Genomic DNA, 20,321 nt, shown 5'->3' on the forward strand with positions numbered 1-20,321 from the left:
ATTATCTTTAATAAATTTTTTCCAATAATTTTTAGACCGATTACTTAATAAATAAAGCTGAACAGCTACAAATATTTATAAAACTTAAAATCAGTTGAGCACCTACCTGTTAAATGTTTCGTAGCTGATGTGTAGTTCTAACTGTTGCATGATACCCTGAAAACTTGCTAAAACAATTATAACAAATAATCCATGTCTGTTACGTTTAATCTGCGTGGAATTTAATAAACGCAAACCGAATTTCAGACATATTATATTAGTCTCGAACAAAGAGGACGAACAGTGTTGTAAAGAACAATAATCAAGATGTTAAAGAGCAAACTTCACTTTCCCCCAGAATGAAATGATCAGGAAGCGAGTGTAGCTCACAGCAGCTCCCATTGAAAATAACGGACAGACAGCCTGTGATTCTCCCATGTTTACATAAAACAAATGCAATAACAACATCTATAATCCCAGAGAATATATTCATAAGAGTTTTAGGCACAGTATAAAAATAGTTTTATGTTGCGATGTTGATGGTGTTGTCTGTGTGCAGCGGTTAAAGTGCAGCACGATCAGAGCATCTCAATGCAGTTCTCAATGTTACTGAGATCTCGCAGCGTGGCGACCTCACCGAGGTTTTGCGGGATTTGAAACATCAATAGGGTGAATAGCCAACATTTATGTGTCAAGACAATATTGAGTGCACATTTTACAATATAATAAAACGTGTGGACAACATAATAAAATGTGCACACAACATCATAAAATGTACGCACAATATAATAAAATGAGTGCACAATATAATAAAATGAGCGTACATTCTCTCCACATGCATAACATTTTGCAATGACACTTCCAGGGTGCCGTAAAAATGCACGCTTTTACAAATACAAAAATGGAATATTTTACAAAAGCACATTTATCTGTAAACACCAACACACGACACGTTACATTAATGTATTGGTTTACATAGTGAATGACTCAACCAATCAGTGTTTAGCAGAAGAGGCACATTTTACCCAGAATCCTTTGCGATCTGTCTGTGTTTTTTTTTTTTTTTTTTTTTACAAAACTTTACAATTAGTGCATTATTCAACATTAAAAGATATATGTTATGTTTTAACTTTGTACCACTGACAGAATTGACATTAATGGAGTTATTCTATCAGTATTCATTTTATTATACACCAAACCATAACTCAGCATTGCTTTATTTTCCAAGACCTCGGCCTGACCGGAGCATTGTGATTGAGTAGAGAGCTGGGCTTTGTGGCTGTGCTCAGCTCGCTTCTGTGCTAGAAGCCATTTAGTAAACAAGAACTTCCAGCAGAGCACAAGATGTTCAAAAACATAAGTGTGGGCTCAGTGTTTGGGTCTGTTGTCGCTTTTGATGCTACCAGAAGCGAATGTGGTGTTAAAACTCAAATTCACTTTGTTAGTAGTTGCAAATGTACCAGAGACAATACTGGAATTTATCGGTTATCTGTAAACTCTGATACATTTTTGGGTGGTTTATCATTTTATCTTTATCAAAGATAACTTTTCAGTTATCTCATTATCTGTTATCGAAGTTATTTCTTTGGTTATCTGTGCCCACTACTGTATATATATATATATATATATATATATATATATATATATATATATATATATATATCACGAATGATATTCATGTTTGCAAGACCTACGTTTAGGTTTTGTGAGATCTGCGTTCAACGTTTGGGAGATATTTTTTCAGTATTTAGGTTTGCAATGAATGGTTTGTTGATAATTCATGTTTCATGTTTGATTCATGTTTTGGGGGTTGACAACTGTCTCACAATAAAACCCCAGAACAATACTGACCCTTTCCTCAGTCAACCTACAGATACTGTGTTCTTTACTCGACCATTTGCAAAAGCTCAAATCAAGCAAGCTGAATAACTTATACCATATTTTCATACTAATGGGCATTGGCTGAAAACTAGCAGTCAAACTTGCACCATATGGAAGAAGACTTTCCTTGCAGAAAAGCATGTTTGTTGAAGCTTTATTTATTTATTGTTGATATTAGCTTTAAACAAGTGGAGGTAGCCTACAATCATAGGCCCTGTCTATGAAACCTTCCTGAGAGCCACACAAATGTTCTGGTACTGAAAGTAGACAACATAGTTTTGCTACAAATAACAGTAATTTGACTTCTTGATTAATTAAATAATAATAATAATTAAAAAAACATGACAATCTCAGTTCTGGTTTTGTAACATTTAAAAAGTTTTGGAGAATTCAAGTTTGATTATGTGCTTGTGAAATGGTTAAGAAAATAAATCAAACATTGTTTGCATCAAAATTTAATGTGGCTAAAATTTTAAGAGAATATTCAGTAAAAGAAATTGTAATTCATTTTTCAAGGAACAGCAAAAAAGTAACTGCTAACTTTAAGTTATTAAATGACCAAGAGAACCCAAACAGATTAGGCAAGGCTAGGGCCTGATGATGTCAGTGAGACAAATGTTTAAAAGTGTAAAATTTGATCAGTTGCAAACAAATGTCAACACATTTGATGACATCACACTGGTAAAAAAAAACAAAAAAAAAAAACAAAACAAACAAAAACAAACAAACAAAAAAGTTAAATGAGAATAGGACCAGCTCCAACTGATAGTAATGGAAAACAATACAGTGAAATGTTTAAACATTCATGTTTGATTGTTTGAAAACTGTTTTAATCATTTATAATTAAATTTACTGATATAAATAAAGAAATTGCCATGGTCTTTTTCTTCTGTTTTAGTCACTGCAAAAAAAAAAAGCTACATTTTGATTGATCAATAACGAGGGACTGGTTGCTTGTCCAAGGTGTTCCCTGTCTTTTGCCCAATGACTGCTGGGATGGGCTTCAGTCTCCTGTGACCTTTAATTGTAATGAGCAGGTACAGAAAATAAACAACAAATAAATGTTGAATTGACATTGATCTGTTACAACAGGAAAAAAAAAATCACAAATCATAGATTTAGTTTCTGGTTTGACTGAATCTTTTTCCATCACAGATTCATCCCACCTGTCCTCTGTTGATGTTGAGACTTTATAGAAAGAAAAGCAATTGTGCATTTTAAGAAACATTATTATCCAGCCATGTTTTGATCTCTTTCTCATTTCTCTGGATCCATTCAATGTTGTTCTTGACAGTCTCCAGTGCTTGTTTTCTGGGCAACTCGCCAGCACCAGCATTTGGTGTTAGACTGAAGAAATTCTGCATCTGAAAGTACAGTACCACATAATGTTTAAAGACATACAAATACAAAGTGAAACCTACTTATTAACATATGATAAAACAATGTGAAAACAACTTCAATAACATCTGCGACAAAAGTATTTTTTCCATGTCACTTTCGGTCACTGTAAATGTTATCCTTAGACTAATTCTAATAAGGTTGACATTTGTTGTGAGAGAACATAAATAAAATTGTGACACTGAGCAAGAATTGGTACATACAGCTGTGTTCAAAATAATAATTGTGTTTAAAAAAGCTCAAAAATCTTTATATTAGCTTTTATTTCCATTCACACGAATACACGGGGACTCCAAATACAAGCATGATGAAAAATGTCAAATTTATTACTCGTAGCTTACAGAAAGTGAAAGTAAAGGAATATTAGGCTGTTCCAAAAATAGCACTGTCTGCATTTTTCTCTGTCTACAACCCCTGCCTGGATCACCACCTTGTCATGGTGGAGGGATTTGTGCTCCAGTGATCCTGAGAGCTGTGTTGTCTGGAGCATTCGCTTCTGGTAGGGCCACTCTTGACACTTTGGTCCCAGGTGAGAAGACAGACAAAGGGCAATGTTTATGATTCTTTACGACAGACACAGTTAGGGATGGAGTCACCTCACTCAGATTAGGGAGACCACGGCCTCCTCTTGGTGTCAGGCCTGGGGGGGGCGCTTGCAAGCAAGTGCCTGGTCGCCAGGTCTACCACTGGGGCTAGGTCGGGGTCAGCCCTAAGAAACAACATGGCGTCATCTCCATGTGAGCTCACCACCTGCAGAGAGTCTATAGAGGGTCTGGTGCACTGCTATTCTGGCAGTGGAAAGGGCAAAAGCCCACATGAGCTGACACTCAGTTATGGAACTTATCTCTTGAAATGTGGAATGTTACCTATCTGGTGGGGAATGAGCCTGAGCTTGTATGGGAGGCTGAGTGATACCAACTAGAAATAGTTGGGCTCACCTCCACACATAGCATGGGCTCTGGCACCATACTCCTGGAGACAGGCAGGGCTTTTTCCAGGGTTGTCCAGGGTGAAAGGCACTGGGAGGATGTGGGGATACTCACAAATCCCTGCCTGAATGCTATTTTGGAGTTTTCCCCACTGGGTGAGAGGGTTGCCTCTATGCAACTTTGTGTTGCAAAGAGGAATCTGACTGTTGTTTGTGCATATCCACTAAACAGTAGTACAGAGTATCTGGCCTGCTTGGAGACTCTGATTGGGATCCTGGAAAAAGGTTCCTGGGCGACATCAAAGCTTACGTGGACAACAATGGAGAAACTTGAAGGTGAGTGACTGGGATGAATGCCCCCCCCAACCCCGCGATATGAATCCCAGTAGTGTTTTCTTATTGGACTTCTGTTCTGGTCATGGATTGTTCATAAAAAATTCCTTTTCAAGCAGAAGGATATTCATAAGTGCACATAGTACCAGAACACCCTATGTTAAATGTCGATGTTCGATATTGGAATTGCGTCATCAGACCTGCAACTGTGTGTCTTGGAGACTTGGTGGGCTGGAGCTGTCAACTAATTACCACCTGGTGATGTGTAGGCTCAGATGGTGGGGTAAGCCACCAAGCCAACACTGAAAACATAACATGGGTGAGTGATTTCTGGGAACATTTGGTGGAAGAGCATGTCTGGACAGCCTTCCCAAAGAAACTTCTCCCAGATCCTGAGGGAGGTCGGGGACAGAAGGACTGCTGCCTCAGTGGTGGCTGAGGCAAAATCTCAGGCATGGGAGGAGTTTGGAGAGGACATGGAAAATGACTTTCGGTCAACCTCAAAGTTGTAGAATAAAAAGCTAGGTTTTTAATCATGGCGAAATTTTCACAAATGAACCGAGTAGAGTAAATAACTGCTAGAGTTCAAACACAAACATAGACTTAAGATAGAACAAAGATCACCCCATAAGCTAGCATATAAAATTAGCAACAGTGGTGAGGAAAAACAGTCTAGGCATTTTATAATAACAATAATTCTTATTGTTATTACTATTATTATTAGTATTATTATTACAGCAATAAACCAAAATCAACATGCAGATCCACCTTGGATCTGCTGCAGTGACCCCGAGTGAAAAACAAGGAAGGAGCCAAAGGGACTTAAGAGGCAGGGGTGGTGGCCAAGTGGTTAGTGCACTTGCTTTCAGTAGGTTCCCGGTTCAACCCCACCCCTGCCACATTTCTCCATATAATATGGAGTTGCGTCAGGCAGGGCACCCAGCGTAAAACTTGTGCCAGATTATCATGCAGATCCACCTTGGATCTGCTGTGGCAACTCCGAGTGAAAAACAAGGGAGTAGCCAAAGGGACCTGAGCAGGGTGATCATATGCTATGGCCATACAAATAAAACAAAACAAAGACACAATGCTGGCTTTTATGTAGTGACAGAAATGCTACAGCTAAGCAATCATATACCTGTTCACAATGATGGATGGTTGAAAGGCAACCGGATTGTGAAGATAAGAGCCCTTGTAATCTGGACTGCTTTAGTAAATTGTTGATTGCACTGAAGTCCATTTCCCAGCTCTCATGCCAACCCTGAAGCATCACCAAATCATGACATGCTACCAAGTTCTTGAATACAAAAGTTGCAATATAGACTGCACAACTATCTCTTGGTGAAAAATTGTTGTTCCCCCATGTCTGCATACTGGATCAGGTTCATCCATCGCCTGTTGGCCTGTGCTGATAGAACAGGTTGTGTTTCTCTGAGTCCACGACATAACATCTGATTATGTCCCAGACTAACTGAAGGCCAGGGGTCCTGAAGACGGCTCTCTGAGTTTCTAAGATCAGAAGACTCTGGGTTTTATGTTTGCTTGCGTGTCGGGGTCTACTCCAGATGCATCTGCATCTGTGCAATTAAAATCTCTCTGCATCATATATCAATTCCTGGTGTTTCTTGCTCTCTGGTCTCATTTCTCTGCTGACTTCATCATGAAAATTCCACAACACTGTCACTGCAGACAAGATATCCCATTCTGATATAATGTTGCAGGAGTTCATTCCACAGCAAATCCTTATGTCTTTCAGTGTGTGATCATTGGCATTTCCCACTGTGATCCATAGTAATGTTAAGTCATTTTACTTCACTATGACAGGCACATGCATGAATACATCATTAGGTCATTTCCACCAGCATAATTAATTGATTGGAACAGTTTAGCAAGTCAGTAAAATGCTTTTGAAACAAGGACAAGAAGAAGAAAGTTCTATAAGACCCACTGAGGTCAAATGTCTCTGACCCCCTGAATGAATTTCCAATTACCACAGGTTATAGCCATAGTTGCTACATACAGTATTTACAGTACAAGGATGGACTGGGACAATGTAGATGAAGTGTCTTGTCTAAGCATAACTACTCTGCGACTGAGCTACCTGCTAAACTACTGAAAGCATCTTTTCAGATAACAGTTGTGTAAAAAATACAAAAATCAAGAATGAGTTTCATAGAAACCACTTCTAACCTTCCATAGCTGTAGTTCTGTGTTGTAGGAGGATGTAATGTAATTCAGTAGGCGACCAAGGTTTCTGTCATTGATGGAGTATCTGTCAAACAAACAACAAATAAAAAAGACAGAAACAGCATCATTAGCACAATGGTTTCAAAGGTACATTTGTTTTGAAACTGGAACTTAATTTTGTGTTCTTTGTATTATGCATCATGGCCTTCCACAGGGTATCCATCAAGCTGACATACGGTTTGGAGTGACTCAGTTTTTTCAGCTCAGAGGATGGCTCATATGGATAAAAATAAGGTTGCATCTCGTTGTTTACCTTCCTGAGGTTAGAAACTAGTGTTGTTTGTTTTTCTACGTTTCTCTTAAGATCTATTGAGCCGTGAAATTCATATTTGTGAATATCTTTCTAACTTTACCGAAGTGGGAGGGGAGTGCCACTGCAGCCAGGAGCATGTACAACTGGATTCAAGTCTGGGATGGCAAAGATGTTGAGACAGAAACGTGGCGCCTGAACAACATTCTTTGGTGCAGATGTGAAAACTGCAGGCTGATGCCGTGTTTGGCACGCGCAAAAACGGACCTTGAATTCAAGCTTCACTCGTTAATTGGCCACAAACACCCCACGTCATGCCTTGTGTTTTGCAGCACAGCAATGGAGACTTCAGTTAATGTACGGAAGTAATGCTTGTTTGACATGGGCCATGTACAAACTTGTAATTCCAACAGTGGACATTGGCGCGTATGTACAGTCTTTCATCAATGACGTCAGTGCCGAGAGGGAAGTACCCGGTATTGTACAAAGATGGCGGATGGTGCTCGGGAGAGCGCAAAGTTCAAACGTCCGATAAAGGTATTTACTTGCAGGACTAGTGAAAAAGTGTGGAATATCAGCTCTTTGGTATGTTTCATATAGGAAAGCATTGCATTTCTCCCTGTGTAATGTTCCCCTTTAAGTCTAGATTTGAAAATCTCTACAGAATCTGACTGTTTTATTGCTGCAAGGAGATCATTCTACAAAACAGAAGCATGATAAAAAAATGCTCTGTGGCCCACAGACTTTTTATTCACCCTACGGACAAGTAGCCCTGCGCCCTGAGAACACACTCGTAGAGCCTACGTACATAGGGTTTAATTAACATGGAAAGTTGCTAGGGTTATACCAATATTTAAGGCAGGTGACAACACAAAACCAGAAAACTATAGACCAATAAGCATTTTACCAAGCATTTCAAAAGTTATTGAAAAATGGGTGGCAACACAGCTTATATCACATCTTGACAATGGTCCAACTCCTCTCCATAAAATGCAGATTGGCTTTAGGAAGCATCACTCCACTGATACAGCCACATGCTACTTTTTGGAAAATGTTAAACATCTACTCGACCAAGCTGGCTATGATGGGGGCTGTTTTCCTTGATCTGAAACGTGCATTTGACACCATTAATCATAATGTTCTTCTTGCCAAAATAACTTACTTCAATATCTCAAAACGTACTCTGTGTTGGATAAAGTCATATCTTATGGACAGAACACAGGCTGTACAAATAAAAAATTGTCAATCATCATGTCTAACCTTATCAGCAGGAGTACCCCAAGGCTCAATATTGGGACCACTCCTATTCAGTCTATATGTCAACAATTTGCCAAAAGTATGCAAGAATTTAAACATGCAGCTATATGCAGATGACACAATTATATATGTTCATACGAAAACAAAAGATGAAGTTGCTGCAATGCTTTCTGGGGTTATGGTGCCAGTCTCTCACTGCCTCCAAAACTCATGCCTTCACCTTAACACCAAAAAAACGTTTGCATGTTTTTCTCACGTCAGACATCAACTAGTAACCAGTCATCTGTTTTAGTCAATGGAGAACAATTGCAAGTGGTAGAACAATTTAAGTATCTTGGTGTTACTTTTGATTCAAAATTAAACTTCAAAGATCATATAAATAGAGTGTCCAATATCATTAAATTCAACCTATCAAACATTAAACATATAAGACCTTATTTGACCACGGAGGCAGTGAAGGTGTACATGCACTCAGTGGTCTTTAGTCATTAAACTTATTGTCACTGAAGTCATTGTTTAAAAAACCCCTGAAAATTATGGATAAAAATTATTGCAACATTCTAAATAAGTACAACATATTAGACTTTGAAAGGTACCAGATGCTACTGGATGCATGTCTTATTTTCATAGTTTTAAATGGGCTTGCCCCTCCACCCTTAATGTATTTTATACAAAAAAAAGTAATGTTGGAATTCGTACCAGAGCATTAACAAGACGAGACTGTGAAGTACAGAGGCGTAGAACTAAATTCAGTCAGATGGTGGTGTCCATCAGAGGAACAAAATTGTGGAATACTCTACCAGACCGTATTAGAAACTGTGAAAACTACCTAACATTCAAAACAGATCTAAAGAAATGGCTGAAAGCAAACTAGTCATGTACTCACACTTAAACTCATCATCCTCTTGGGTCACTAAACTTCAGAGTGTCTTTAACGGTAAATAGTCTGTCCCTGTTGTGTTCTTATAGTGTATTGTCTGTCTGAAACTGTAGTCTGTTCAGTCTATGCATTTGTCACGTGTTGTGGTGTAACTGTTTCTGTTTTAACCTGCCTTAGGACAACAGATGAAATTTAGCTATTGTGCTAATTCTGACATATTTATGTTTAAGCTGTGTGAAAACATTGATTAATATGCACTGTCCTAATTCAAATAAAATAAATAAATAAATAAATAAAATTAGGTCAGCGTAGCCAGGAGGTGCTAGTCTGTGAATAATTTTATTGATTAATAGCAGAACCTTAAAATCCAATCTCACAATGACAGGGAGCCAGTGAAGACATGCCAAATTGCATGTAATGTGATTGAAGTTTCTGCTTCCTGTCAAGAGTCTGGCAGCAACATTTTGAACCAGTTGGAGACACCGAATGCTTGACTGTGGTAAACCAGAAAATAGAAGAAACAAATGCATGAATCAGAGCATCTGCATCAGCCATAGACAGGATGGGGCGGACAAGGAGGATCTTACTGGATTAGGCTGAAGATTCTCACAGCCTCACATCATGTGTCATGTGGCAGTGTATTCTCACATCATGTGCACCTGCACCAGACTTTGCACTTTTCCACCATGCGCCTGAAGTTCTGAACCATGCATCCACGTTTCCACTCTGCTTCATTTGTTTAAGCTGATGGCATTAGGTGTACACAGAACTTCCTATCTCTAAAACATTACTAAAAAATAAAATATTTTGCCATCTGTCAGTGATTCATTGAGGTCAAAGCCACATTAAATTTATCATGAATTAAGATCCAAAAAAAAAAAAAAAAAAAAAAAAGCATTTTTCTTCTGATTACACTTACCTTTCTACCAGGTAGTTCCAGTTAAGTGTGGTCCAGTCCCAGGCCATACTTTGCCCAAGTGGGTTGTATGATATATATCTCACAACAGTAAACAGATCCTGGCTCCTCATCACACTCTCATTTTTACATGCCTCAAGAAGCCTGTGGGACAATATAATGTTTATAATTAGCACTGAAACTAGTGATTAATTGTATGGGAGGGTGTCTCACTTTAAATTAAAATAGCCAAACTAAACAGTTCCGTGAGGATTTGTTATTTCTTTTCAGTGAGTGTGTGAGTTAATCCATCACAACCAGCTTTGTGTGGACAATAACTCAAAAACAATAAATGCTGTCATCTCCCCATATTTACAGTACAAATAAGTAATAAAAACTTTACTTCATCTGGTGAAGTTTGATGCATCAGATTGACCAAAAGACCATCTTGGCATTTCCTTTGTAATGTCTCAGAGATATAGGTACATGTCTGCCACCTGCTGGATGGTGAGTGGAGTTGTCTGCCTTCACATCATCATCAGTTAAGAAGTTTTCATTGATTCAGTAGTTTCTTGATAAATTATCAAAAAATCCAGGTGTGCTTGAAATTATCTATTTTGTCTGAACATGTCATGTGCTTCGGTTAAAATGATTGAAACCATAGTGAGAAACATGAGAACTAACTACATACGAGAAGAAATGCATGAGTACAACAGAGCAAAATACTTAAACCACATTTAACAATAGTTGAGTTGAGCTGAATGTTTACGAGTTCAATGGTATGAATATTTCATGAGGTGAAAGCTAGAACATATCATTCAACAAGGCAAAGGCCCAGTTGAATGGTTTGTTCCAGCTTTTACCAAATTAAATATTTATTTCATTGAAAGAATGAAAAAAAGTACATTATTTGTTTTATATAACGGCTAAAATAGATTCTTGTCATTTGATATTTTATTAATATAAAAACAACATAAAAAAGGACTTACATTTTGGTGTTCCACTGGTACTTAACAGTCCAACGCAAACTTTAAATAGGAGTACAAAATAGCAACGATGTAGTCTGTGATGTCATGCAATGATTTTGTGTACTTCCCCATAAAGAAAAGTAAAAAGACTTTGTGTAGTTCCTCAGTCCAGCGAAAAATCACATCAGCTTTTCAGCCTAACAGCTCTTCATGCTTCCAAACGGCTTACAGCAGTGTGATTTTTTTTTTGTGTGTGTGTGAGAGAGAAGAATTAGCACCATCAATAGCTCCTTCAAATTGTCATCCATCAGCAAAACAAATGGCGTCATGTTTACCTAAACGCCGCTGTGTAGCACGAACACGCGCAGTGGTCGCGGAGTGCAACTGCAAATTTCAAAAAGCTCAAGATTGCACACTTAAAAAGAGCTTTTGCACAGTCAATGAAACACAACGGCAAATAGTATGCATAATCCATGTCGTGTGACATACAGCCCACCAATCAAATGACAAGGATCCACTCAGCTGATATATAAGACAAATTAATGACTTAGGCAGGTCTCTCGTCACCCAATTGTGTTCATGATTGGCAAAAAAACAAACAGAAAGAGTAGAAAAAAGTTTAGGGCAAGAAGATGTGTTTAATCTGTGGTGACAACACTGTGAAACACACTGACCAATCAGGATAGTTTTAAAGATGTTCCAAAAAATTACAATGTTCTGTCACATCATGGTCTGCGCATATCAGAGGTGATATGGATTTTCTACTTAAATCCTCTGGTGTCCAGTGTATAATTGGCTGTTTTTGACTACTTTTGGTTTTACCTTTATTATTTAACTTTAAAATGTGTTTACTTTGCCTTGTCATTTTTTCAGAACAACCTCATCTGTGTGACTTTACTGTTTTTCTTTCATTCTGAAATACTGTATTAACACAGTGAATCTAAAATCACACAAAAACATAAAATCAGAGTAGAAAAAAGTTAGGTTTTTTTTGACTGTGAAAACCACAAAATTGTTTAACAAACCATTTTTCTATCTTAAAATACAAATATAAATGGTAATTAAAAAAAAAAAAAGTACAAATGTAGCAAAAAACAAAGTTGCGTACAACTATTAACATAAATGCAGGGTTTTTTTTGTACAACTATTTACAAAAACAGAGTACACAATAACATTTAGAATGTAAATATAAATTGTAAATTTCAAAATCATATGTACAAATATAATGCAGAAAATGCTAATGCTAATCTGTTTACAAAACAATCAGATGACAAAAAAAAGGTTTAGAATCAAAATATGAATTGTAAATTTCAAAAACATATGTATAAATGTAGTGCAAAAAATGCTAATGATAAACTCTTCCTTCTTCAATTCCTGTCCAACACAACACAGAGGGGCACATTGCAGGCCTGACACTTCCATGGTGTGTCACTCCTTTTGTTCTCTCCCTGAAGGGAATGTTGGTATCGCAGTTTGCCTTTAGTGGCTTTTTGGCGAGGATCTGTGCCTGTTCTGGGGGACCCTTGTCTTGTCTGTGCCATAAACATGACACACCAGCTCCACCATGAAATCTTCCTGTGTCATGGGCTGCACTTGTTTGACACTGCATATCTCATGGTGCAAGATAAATGCATTCGTGGTTGCAATGTCAAGGAAGTGCAGCAACACTGTCCTGTACCAGCGCACATTTTTTCAATGGGTGTAGTAATACTGGATAAGGTGGTCATACAGGTCGACTCCACCCATGTCTTTATTATCAACCAACACTGGGGTAGGACAGGGAATGTCTTTCACTATCCAGTGTCCCTCCTTTCCATCGGTCACCCATCTCTGCACTGTCTCACCTGAAAATGCATGAAGGATGGTGGAGCATACAGACACCTCCCATATGTCCATCCACTTTACAAACACCAGATGCCCCTCCCTTATCCATCTTACAGATCCTGTTGTGCATTTTTTGTGAGAGCATTTGCCCTCCCTCTGGGGCATCTTCTTCTGTTCTCCCTGTATGTGCCACATGCTCCAAACTTCATCTTGGCCAGGTCCATGAACGATTTGGGACTGGTATAAAAATTGTCCATGTAAATGTGGTACCCAGTACCGAGAGAGGATGGCTGGATCAGGTTTATGACCACATCGTACAACAGCCCATGCTCACTTGTGGTCAGTCTTGCCAGTGTAGATGGTAAACTTGAGTGTGTACTCATTGGTTGAATCAGCCAACACAAAAAGTTTCATGCCCCATTTTGTTTGCTTGTCTTTCATATATTATGTCATTCCAGTTTTCCCTTCAATGCCACCATCATTTCATCCACTGCCAGCTCCCTCCTCAAGTGGCAATAAGCCTGGCATGCACTGAGGATCTCATCATAAAGAAGCCTGACTCTATACAGTTTATCATGGCCTGGTGTTCACTTTTTCCTGTCATTTTCTACATCATCTGGATCACTCAGGTGGATATTCCAAAATATGGACCTAAATCTGTCACTGGTCATTACTTTAGCTGGAAGGGGCACACACACACACACACACACACACACACACACACACACACACACACACACACACACACACACACACATATATATATATATATATATATATATACAAAAAATGTATACATCTTCCATTTCAATGTCTGTCCAGTTGTATTTTTTTCCTAATGCCTTGTTTTTTTACAGCAACTTTATTTGTGTTGGTGCAAATTTTTCTGTCAGTTCCAAAAAAACAATAGAAAAAGATCTTTTGGACTTTGGGTGGAAAGCGTATCAACCTGGACTCCTGGTGTTCTCCTTGCATGAAATCTGTTTACCGCTGGAGCAGTCACAGCCTCCTCCTCTGTGTTCCAGCAGTCAGTGCTGGGGTGTGGCTCTGCTGAGCATCTGAACGGAGACCTGGATATGGAAAGAGAAGCACTTGCTCCGATCCTCTGTTCAAATCTCTGTGCACACGTTGGTGGAGCCACTTGCTCTGATTGCTCATCCAGAACAAAAGAGGGATCATCTTCTTCATCATCAGAATCCTCACTGTCTGGTTCAGACTGTGACGATGCACTGCATGCTCTGTCTTGCTCAAATTCAAAAAATAACTGAAGTGGTAGCTCCATTCAAAAAAATACCAAATTTTTACAAAACAAAAAAAAAAACAACAAAAAAAAACAAAACAAAACCACCACACACGCTAAATACTCCACCATGGACTAAATACACACTCCAAACATGCCAAATATTTCTCAAATCTCTCAAATACCAAAACTCTAATCCCTGTCTGCTTTTCTCTCTCCTCACCGAATCACCCACAATCAGTGCTTAATTTGTAAAGTGGGAGGTCCCGGAGCGCAGAGGATGGGTGGCTCCGGTGCAGAAAAAAGAAAGAAGGGGGGAGGGGGGCTTGCGAACAACACTGTGCGCCACACCGAAAATAAACTGGGCATGTATTGTAGGCCTAACACTAGTCACACCAAATCCAGATAGAGTACAAATTCCTGTTTTATGTACAGTGGTCCCTCGTTTATTGCGGGAGTTACGTTCTCCGCGTTCACACCGGGCGCGACGCGAGCGACTGCAGCCACAGGTTGCCATGTAATCCCTATGTAAGGACGCGTTTTGGCGCCAAACCGCGCAGCGCGACGTGAGTGAAGCGATGCGAGTGAAGCAATTTTGAGCGTTTTGCACATTTGTGGCGCGATATTGCGTTGTGTTGCCCTCCTCCCCAAGTTGAAAAATCTGAACTTTTTCATCTCGTCGCGCCGCGATGATCAATCAGGGACTGAATATGTAGTGACGTGGAGATGTCTGGAGTTTGACTGAGGATGTGAACATGTCCTGTATCTGGTAGCAGCCTGTGAGCAGGACTTATGTCTCTTTTGTCCTTTATTTCACAATCATGACAGAGTTTTTGGAGCGAGCAACAGCACCACAGCAGGGGGAGAGGAGTTTCTTTTTTTTTTTTTTTTTACACGTGCGCGCGAGGGAATCATCCATGGAGATTATTTTACTTATTAACTACACAGATGTATAATAAAGCAAATGGTGACTGGTTTCTAAAAACAATTATGACAGTTTTTTTTTGGGAAAGAGCGAGGAGCAGCCCCACAGCAAGCAGCGGAGTTTCGTTCTTTCTTTCTTTTTTTATTTTTTACTTGCGCGCACGAGCGAATCGTCTGTGTGGAGAATATTTTATTAATTAACTACACAGATGTATAATAAAACAAATGGTGACTGGTTTCTAAACATAATTATGACAGAGTTTTTTGGGGGACGAGCGAGCTGCAGCAAGCAGCTGAGTTTCTTTTTTTTTATTGTTTACATGTGCGCGCGTGAACGGGACAGTTGGTCCTCAAACTGGGTCCTGCAGAGGTGGAAGGACCGCTGAAAGCGGCCGTCATCCAGACGCAACTCCTGCAGCAAATGATGATAATCTCTGAATTGGGAGCTTTTCACGACAACTCGCTCGTGTGAAAGGTCCGTCATGATGACTTGACGCCGAGCGGAATGGAAGCTCCTTCTATTTGATGACGCACCGGGGCGAATTTTCTCAGCAAAAGCAGAGCGACACACCGGGCGAAGGAGGCGCGTCCGTCGCCACGCGACCCCCGCGAATTTGTAGCGTCTGATCGCGCCCGGTGTGAATGCAGCATAAATCCGCGAAGTAGCGCTATACTTATTATAGATGTTTTAAGGCTATAAAACCCCTCACTACACACTTTTCTCAAACAGGCATTAACATTTTCTCACTTTTCTCTCTTGTGTAAACACTCTCTTTTTTCTTCTGTGCGAGAAGATTATAAACAGACACGCAGAACACAATGCATGGCTCTCCCTTCACTCACTGCCTCGGGGGGTACGGATGCGGGACCCACAAAGAATCCAAGTCCTCTCTCGGTGGCCATGGAGCTCTGCGGCTACGGTCAACATCCGGATCAAAACAGCAAGCGTAGCCTCTGGACCTGTTGCCAGATTTGGCACAATTCCGCACAGCAGACAGAAGAGCGGCGGTGTGATTGGCAGTGAGAGCAATCGCGGTGATTTTTTTAAAAAATTTATTTATTTTTATATTTTGTTAGTCAAGAGAGGTGGCGGATCACGGATCCAGTATAAATAGCTGGCGGAGCCAACGTCAGAGGTTCCGGAGCGCGCGTCCGAGGTTCTGGAGCACGCTCCCTCAAATTAAGCCCGGCCCACAATATTCTCTCCCATAGCAACCAAATTACATGGCTTGGGGATCATTATTATTGGCTTATGTAGTTTAATTTCCATCAGTAATAAAGAGAAATTCATGTTTTGTTTTGGGTTTTTTTTTGTTTGTTTGTTTGTTTTTTTACTTGTGTTGCTATGGGCAGAGGGGGGAGAAGGAGGAAAAAAAACTCCATTCACGCGCATCATGCGTGACACGCACACCCACAGGCAAAACCACGCAGGGTTGGTTGGCTGTGATCAAACACATGTGGGGTTAGTGACTTCTGGCTGGTTAGCTTGTGCATTTTCTACCAACAATAAAGAAGGAGTCATGTTTCTTCCCACGCCTGTTTCTGACAATAATATTCATGAAAATGCATGGCGTAAAAAATATTAATAACTCAAGTTATAATAGGCCTTTTAAAATTTAAAAAGTGGTATAATGGTTGGAGACTGCATGTTCAGAGGAAGACTTGGAGTGCAGCAGATTGGGTGTTACGTCCATTTAATTAGGTCATGTGACTTTTGATGTGGAGGCGTGTCAGTTGACTGCAGAGGGTTAATTTTACAGAGAGCTTTGGTGTTTATTTCATTAGTGTATCCATACCTTTGATGTGAGGGTAAAATTAAAGGCTAAAATTAAAATACAGGGCAGATTGCTTTTCTTTTTGGAGCAGAGCAATGTTACTGGGCAGCAAAGTGCAGGAGCTAGTCTTTGTTCATGTCTGCTTGCCTGTCATAGTAATTCCTCTGTGTCAAGGACTAGTCATGGAGTTGGTCTGGACTTCCCAAAGCCAATGACCAGCAACTTTGTCCTTGAGGTGTTGAGCTGTAGATGGTTTGTGTGGCACCAGGCAGTAAAGTCCTTCACTAGGCTCCTGTACTCCTCCTCTCTGTCATCCCTGATGCATCCAACAATGGCTGTGTCATCTGCGAACTGGATGTGACACAGCTCAGAGATGTAGCAGTCAGAGGTGTACCGCGTGAAGAGAAGAGGGGCCAGCACTGTCCCCTGGGGTGCTCTAGTGCTGCTGATCACAGTGTTAGACATGGTATCCCTCAGCCTAACTTTCTGCAGCCTGTCGGTGAGGTAGCTGGAGATCCAAGTGACAACGCAGGAGTCCACTTGCATCCTGTTCAGATTGTCCTGGAGCACAAGGGGCTGGATGGTGTTGAAGACACTTGAGAAGTCCAGGAAGATATGACACCTGAGGGTGTTGCATCTGGGGTTTGAGGATGTCAAGGAAGAGTGTGACGTGAGTGCCACTGCCACCGCCACACCTTGTCTGGGCCTACCGTTTTCCTGGGATGAAGCTTCCTCAGCTGTCCTCTGGCCTGGTTCACAGTGATGTATGTAGGAGGCTGTGTTGAGGTGGGGAAGGAGGAGCATGGGGCTGCTGCTGTGATGTCTGAGGGCAGGTGTGACGAGGGAAGGACACCTAACCCAGAAAACAACTGCAGAGGGATAAAATCTATCAGCTGCAGGGGGTGACAGGGAGGTGTCAATGTCACTGCTCTGCCTCCAGGAGATGTTTCACATTTAAAGGAGTGAAACGCTGGTGAACAGTGGTTCCTGGCTGATGACCCTGCAGTTGATCCATGGGCACCGGAGAAGGTGTGACAGGCAGCAATGCCCAGCCGTTTAATCCACCTACCTGTACACTTACTGGAACAATGACAGTGAGACTGTCACAGTAAAATTCATTGTACGAGGTCTGTGATAAAAAAAGCGGTTCTTTTTATTTTTTTCAAAAAATAAATGGATTTGATTCATATGTTTTTACGTCAGACATGCTTGAACCCTCGTGCGCATGCGTGAGTTTTTTCACGCATGTCGTGACGTCATTCGTCTGTGGGCAGGCCTTGAGTGAGGAGTACTCCACCCCACCCGTCAGAATCTCTTTGTCTGAATAGCCGCTGTGGACGGCGCGCGTTGCTTTATCAACATTTTTTCTGGACCTGTGAGGAATATCCGAGTGGACACTATTGGAGAAATTAAGCTGATTTTCGTTGAAAAGTTTAACGGCTGATGAGAGATTATGGGGTGTTTCTGTCGCTGTAAGGACTTTCCACAGAGCGGGACGTCGTGCAGCGCTTCCAGGTGCCGTCGTCGGCCTGTTTCGACCTGAAAACATTCTAATTTAAGGCTTAATTCACCCAGGACATCGTGAGAGAACAGAGAAGATTCAGAACAGGCCGGCATGAGGACTTTATGCGGACATTCCACTGTTTAAGGACATTTTGTAATGAAAGACGTGCGCGCAAATTCGCCGAGTCGTTTCCGTGATGACTCGGCGAATCTGTGTGCGCCGCGACAGGAAAAACACCTCCGTGTTGAAAACCATTTGTAAAATTCAGGCGACTTTTGATGGCTTTCAACAAGTGAGTAACTGAGAAATTGTTTAACAGCTTGGGCATGTTCCAACTTGCCCGTTAAGGTTTCCAACGGAGGTGTTTTTCCTGTTGCGACCCCCCGCGGTCGGGTCCGGCCCGACATGCGACTCTTCCCGCGCGTTCTTTCATTACAAAATGTCCGTTAACAATGGAATGTACGAATAAACTCCTCATGCTGACTTCTTCTGAAAGTTCTCTGTTCTCTGACGACTTCCTGGGTCAACAGAGCCTGAAATGTGAAAGTTTTCAACTTGAAACGGCGAGACGCTGCCGCCTCGAAGCGCAGATCGCCGTCAGGCGCCGTGGGCCGTCCTTACGGCGACACTACCAGACCAAAATCTCTCATCAGCCGTTAAAATTTTTACCGAAAACCAGCTGAATTTATCGAATGGTGTCCACTCAGTTGTGCCTTACAGTTTTTTGAAAAAATTTTTATCAAACAAAGCAGCAGTCTCTGAGCCATTCATAAACAATGAAAAAACGACAAGAGGGTGGGTCACTCCTCACTCAAAGACTGCCCACAGGCAAATGACGTAACCGACAGGCGTGAAAAAACTCTTGCATGCCCATGAGGGTTCAAGCATGTCTGATGTAATCACACGTGATTCAAATCCATATGGTTTTTGAAAAAAATAATAAGGTCCGTTACTTTTATCACAGACCTCGTATGTACAGTTACACATGCAAATTTGTGTGACAACTTATTCATTGTTTTAATCAGTGTATAAGCATAGTGGTTTTACTTGTTAAGTAAGTCGACCCTGTCAACTGATGCCAGTCCATACAGAAGTTTGTCCTTCTCCTGAGCCAAAGAAGTGTTCTTGTACCTCTCGAACATGATGTTCCAGTTTTTTTCACTGTTTGAGTTCTTCATGCCATATCGATAGACCAGCAGCCTCAGGTTCACTGGTATCTCACTGCAGGGAAAAATAATAATAATGATATCATAATATCAAATCAAATCAATTTTATTTATATAGCGCCAAATCACAACAAACAGTTGCCCCAAGGCGCCTTATATTGCAAGGCAAGGCCATACAATAATTACGGAAAAACCCCAACGGTCAAAACGACCCCCCTGTGAGCAAGCACTTGGCAACAGTGGGAAGGAAAAACTCCCTTTTAACAGGAAGAAACCTCCAGCAGAACCACGCTCAGGGAGGGGCAGTCTTCTGCCGGGACTGGTTGGGGCTGAGGGAGAGAACCAGGAAAAAGACATGCTGTGGAGGGGAGCAGAGATCAATCACTAATGATTAAATGCAGAGTGGTGCATACAGAGCAAAAAGAGAAAGAAACACTCAGTGCATCATGGGAACCCCCCAGCAGTCTAAGTCTATAGCAGCATAACTAAGGGATGGTTCAGGGTTACCTGATCCAGCCCTAACTATAAGCTTTAGCAAAAAGGAAAGTTTTAAGCCTAATCTTAAAAGTAGAGAGGGTGTCTGTCTCCCTGATCTGAACTGGGAGCTGGTTCCACAGGAGAGGAGCCTGAAAGCTGAAGGCTCTGCCTCCCATTCTACTCTTACAAACCCTAGGAACTACAAGTAAGCCTGCAGTCTGAGAGTGACACGCTCTATTGGGGTGATATGGTACTATGAGGTCCCTAAGATAAGATGGGACCTGATTATTCAAAACCTTATAAGTAAGAAGAAGAATTTTAAATTCTATTCTAGAATTAACAGGAAGCCAATGAAGAGAGGCCAATATGGGTGAGATATGCTCTCTCCTTCTAGT

General features: G+C 40.7%; 1 protein-coding gene and 1 long non-coding RNA gene across 2 annotated transcripts in view; one reads left to right on the plus strand and one right to left on the minus strand.

Moving 5' to 3' along the window:
• Window positions 1–2,928: 2,928 nt before the first annotated feature.
• Window positions 2,929–20,321, minus strand: part of enpep (glutamyl aminopeptidase) — a 128,436-nt gene continuing 111,043 nt past the window's right edge. The window contains 4 exon segments of the mRNA XM_034159631.1: window positions 2,929–3,224; window positions 6,710–6,791; window positions 10,073–10,213; window positions 19,331–19,504. Coding sequence (XP_034015522.1) covers window positions 3,078–3,224; window positions 6,710–6,791; window positions 10,073–10,213; window positions 19,331–19,504 — 544 coding nt within the window. The 3' untranslated portion in view covers window positions 2,929–3,077.
• Window positions 7,261–20,083, plus strand: LOC117500842. Its single transcript, XR_004557863.1, has 3 exons — window positions 7,261–7,471; window positions 18,108–18,112; window positions 20,072–20,083. It is a non-coding gene; the product is annotated as an uncharacterized LOC117500842 (long non-coding RNA).

Source organism: Thalassophryne amazonica, chromosome 19, assembly GCF_902500255.1.
Source record: "Thalassophryne amazonica chromosome 19, fThaAma1.1, whole genome shotgun sequence".
Taxonomy (NCBI): Eukaryota; Metazoa; Chordata; class Actinopteri; order Batrachoidiformes; family Batrachoididae; genus Thalassophryne; species Thalassophryne amazonica.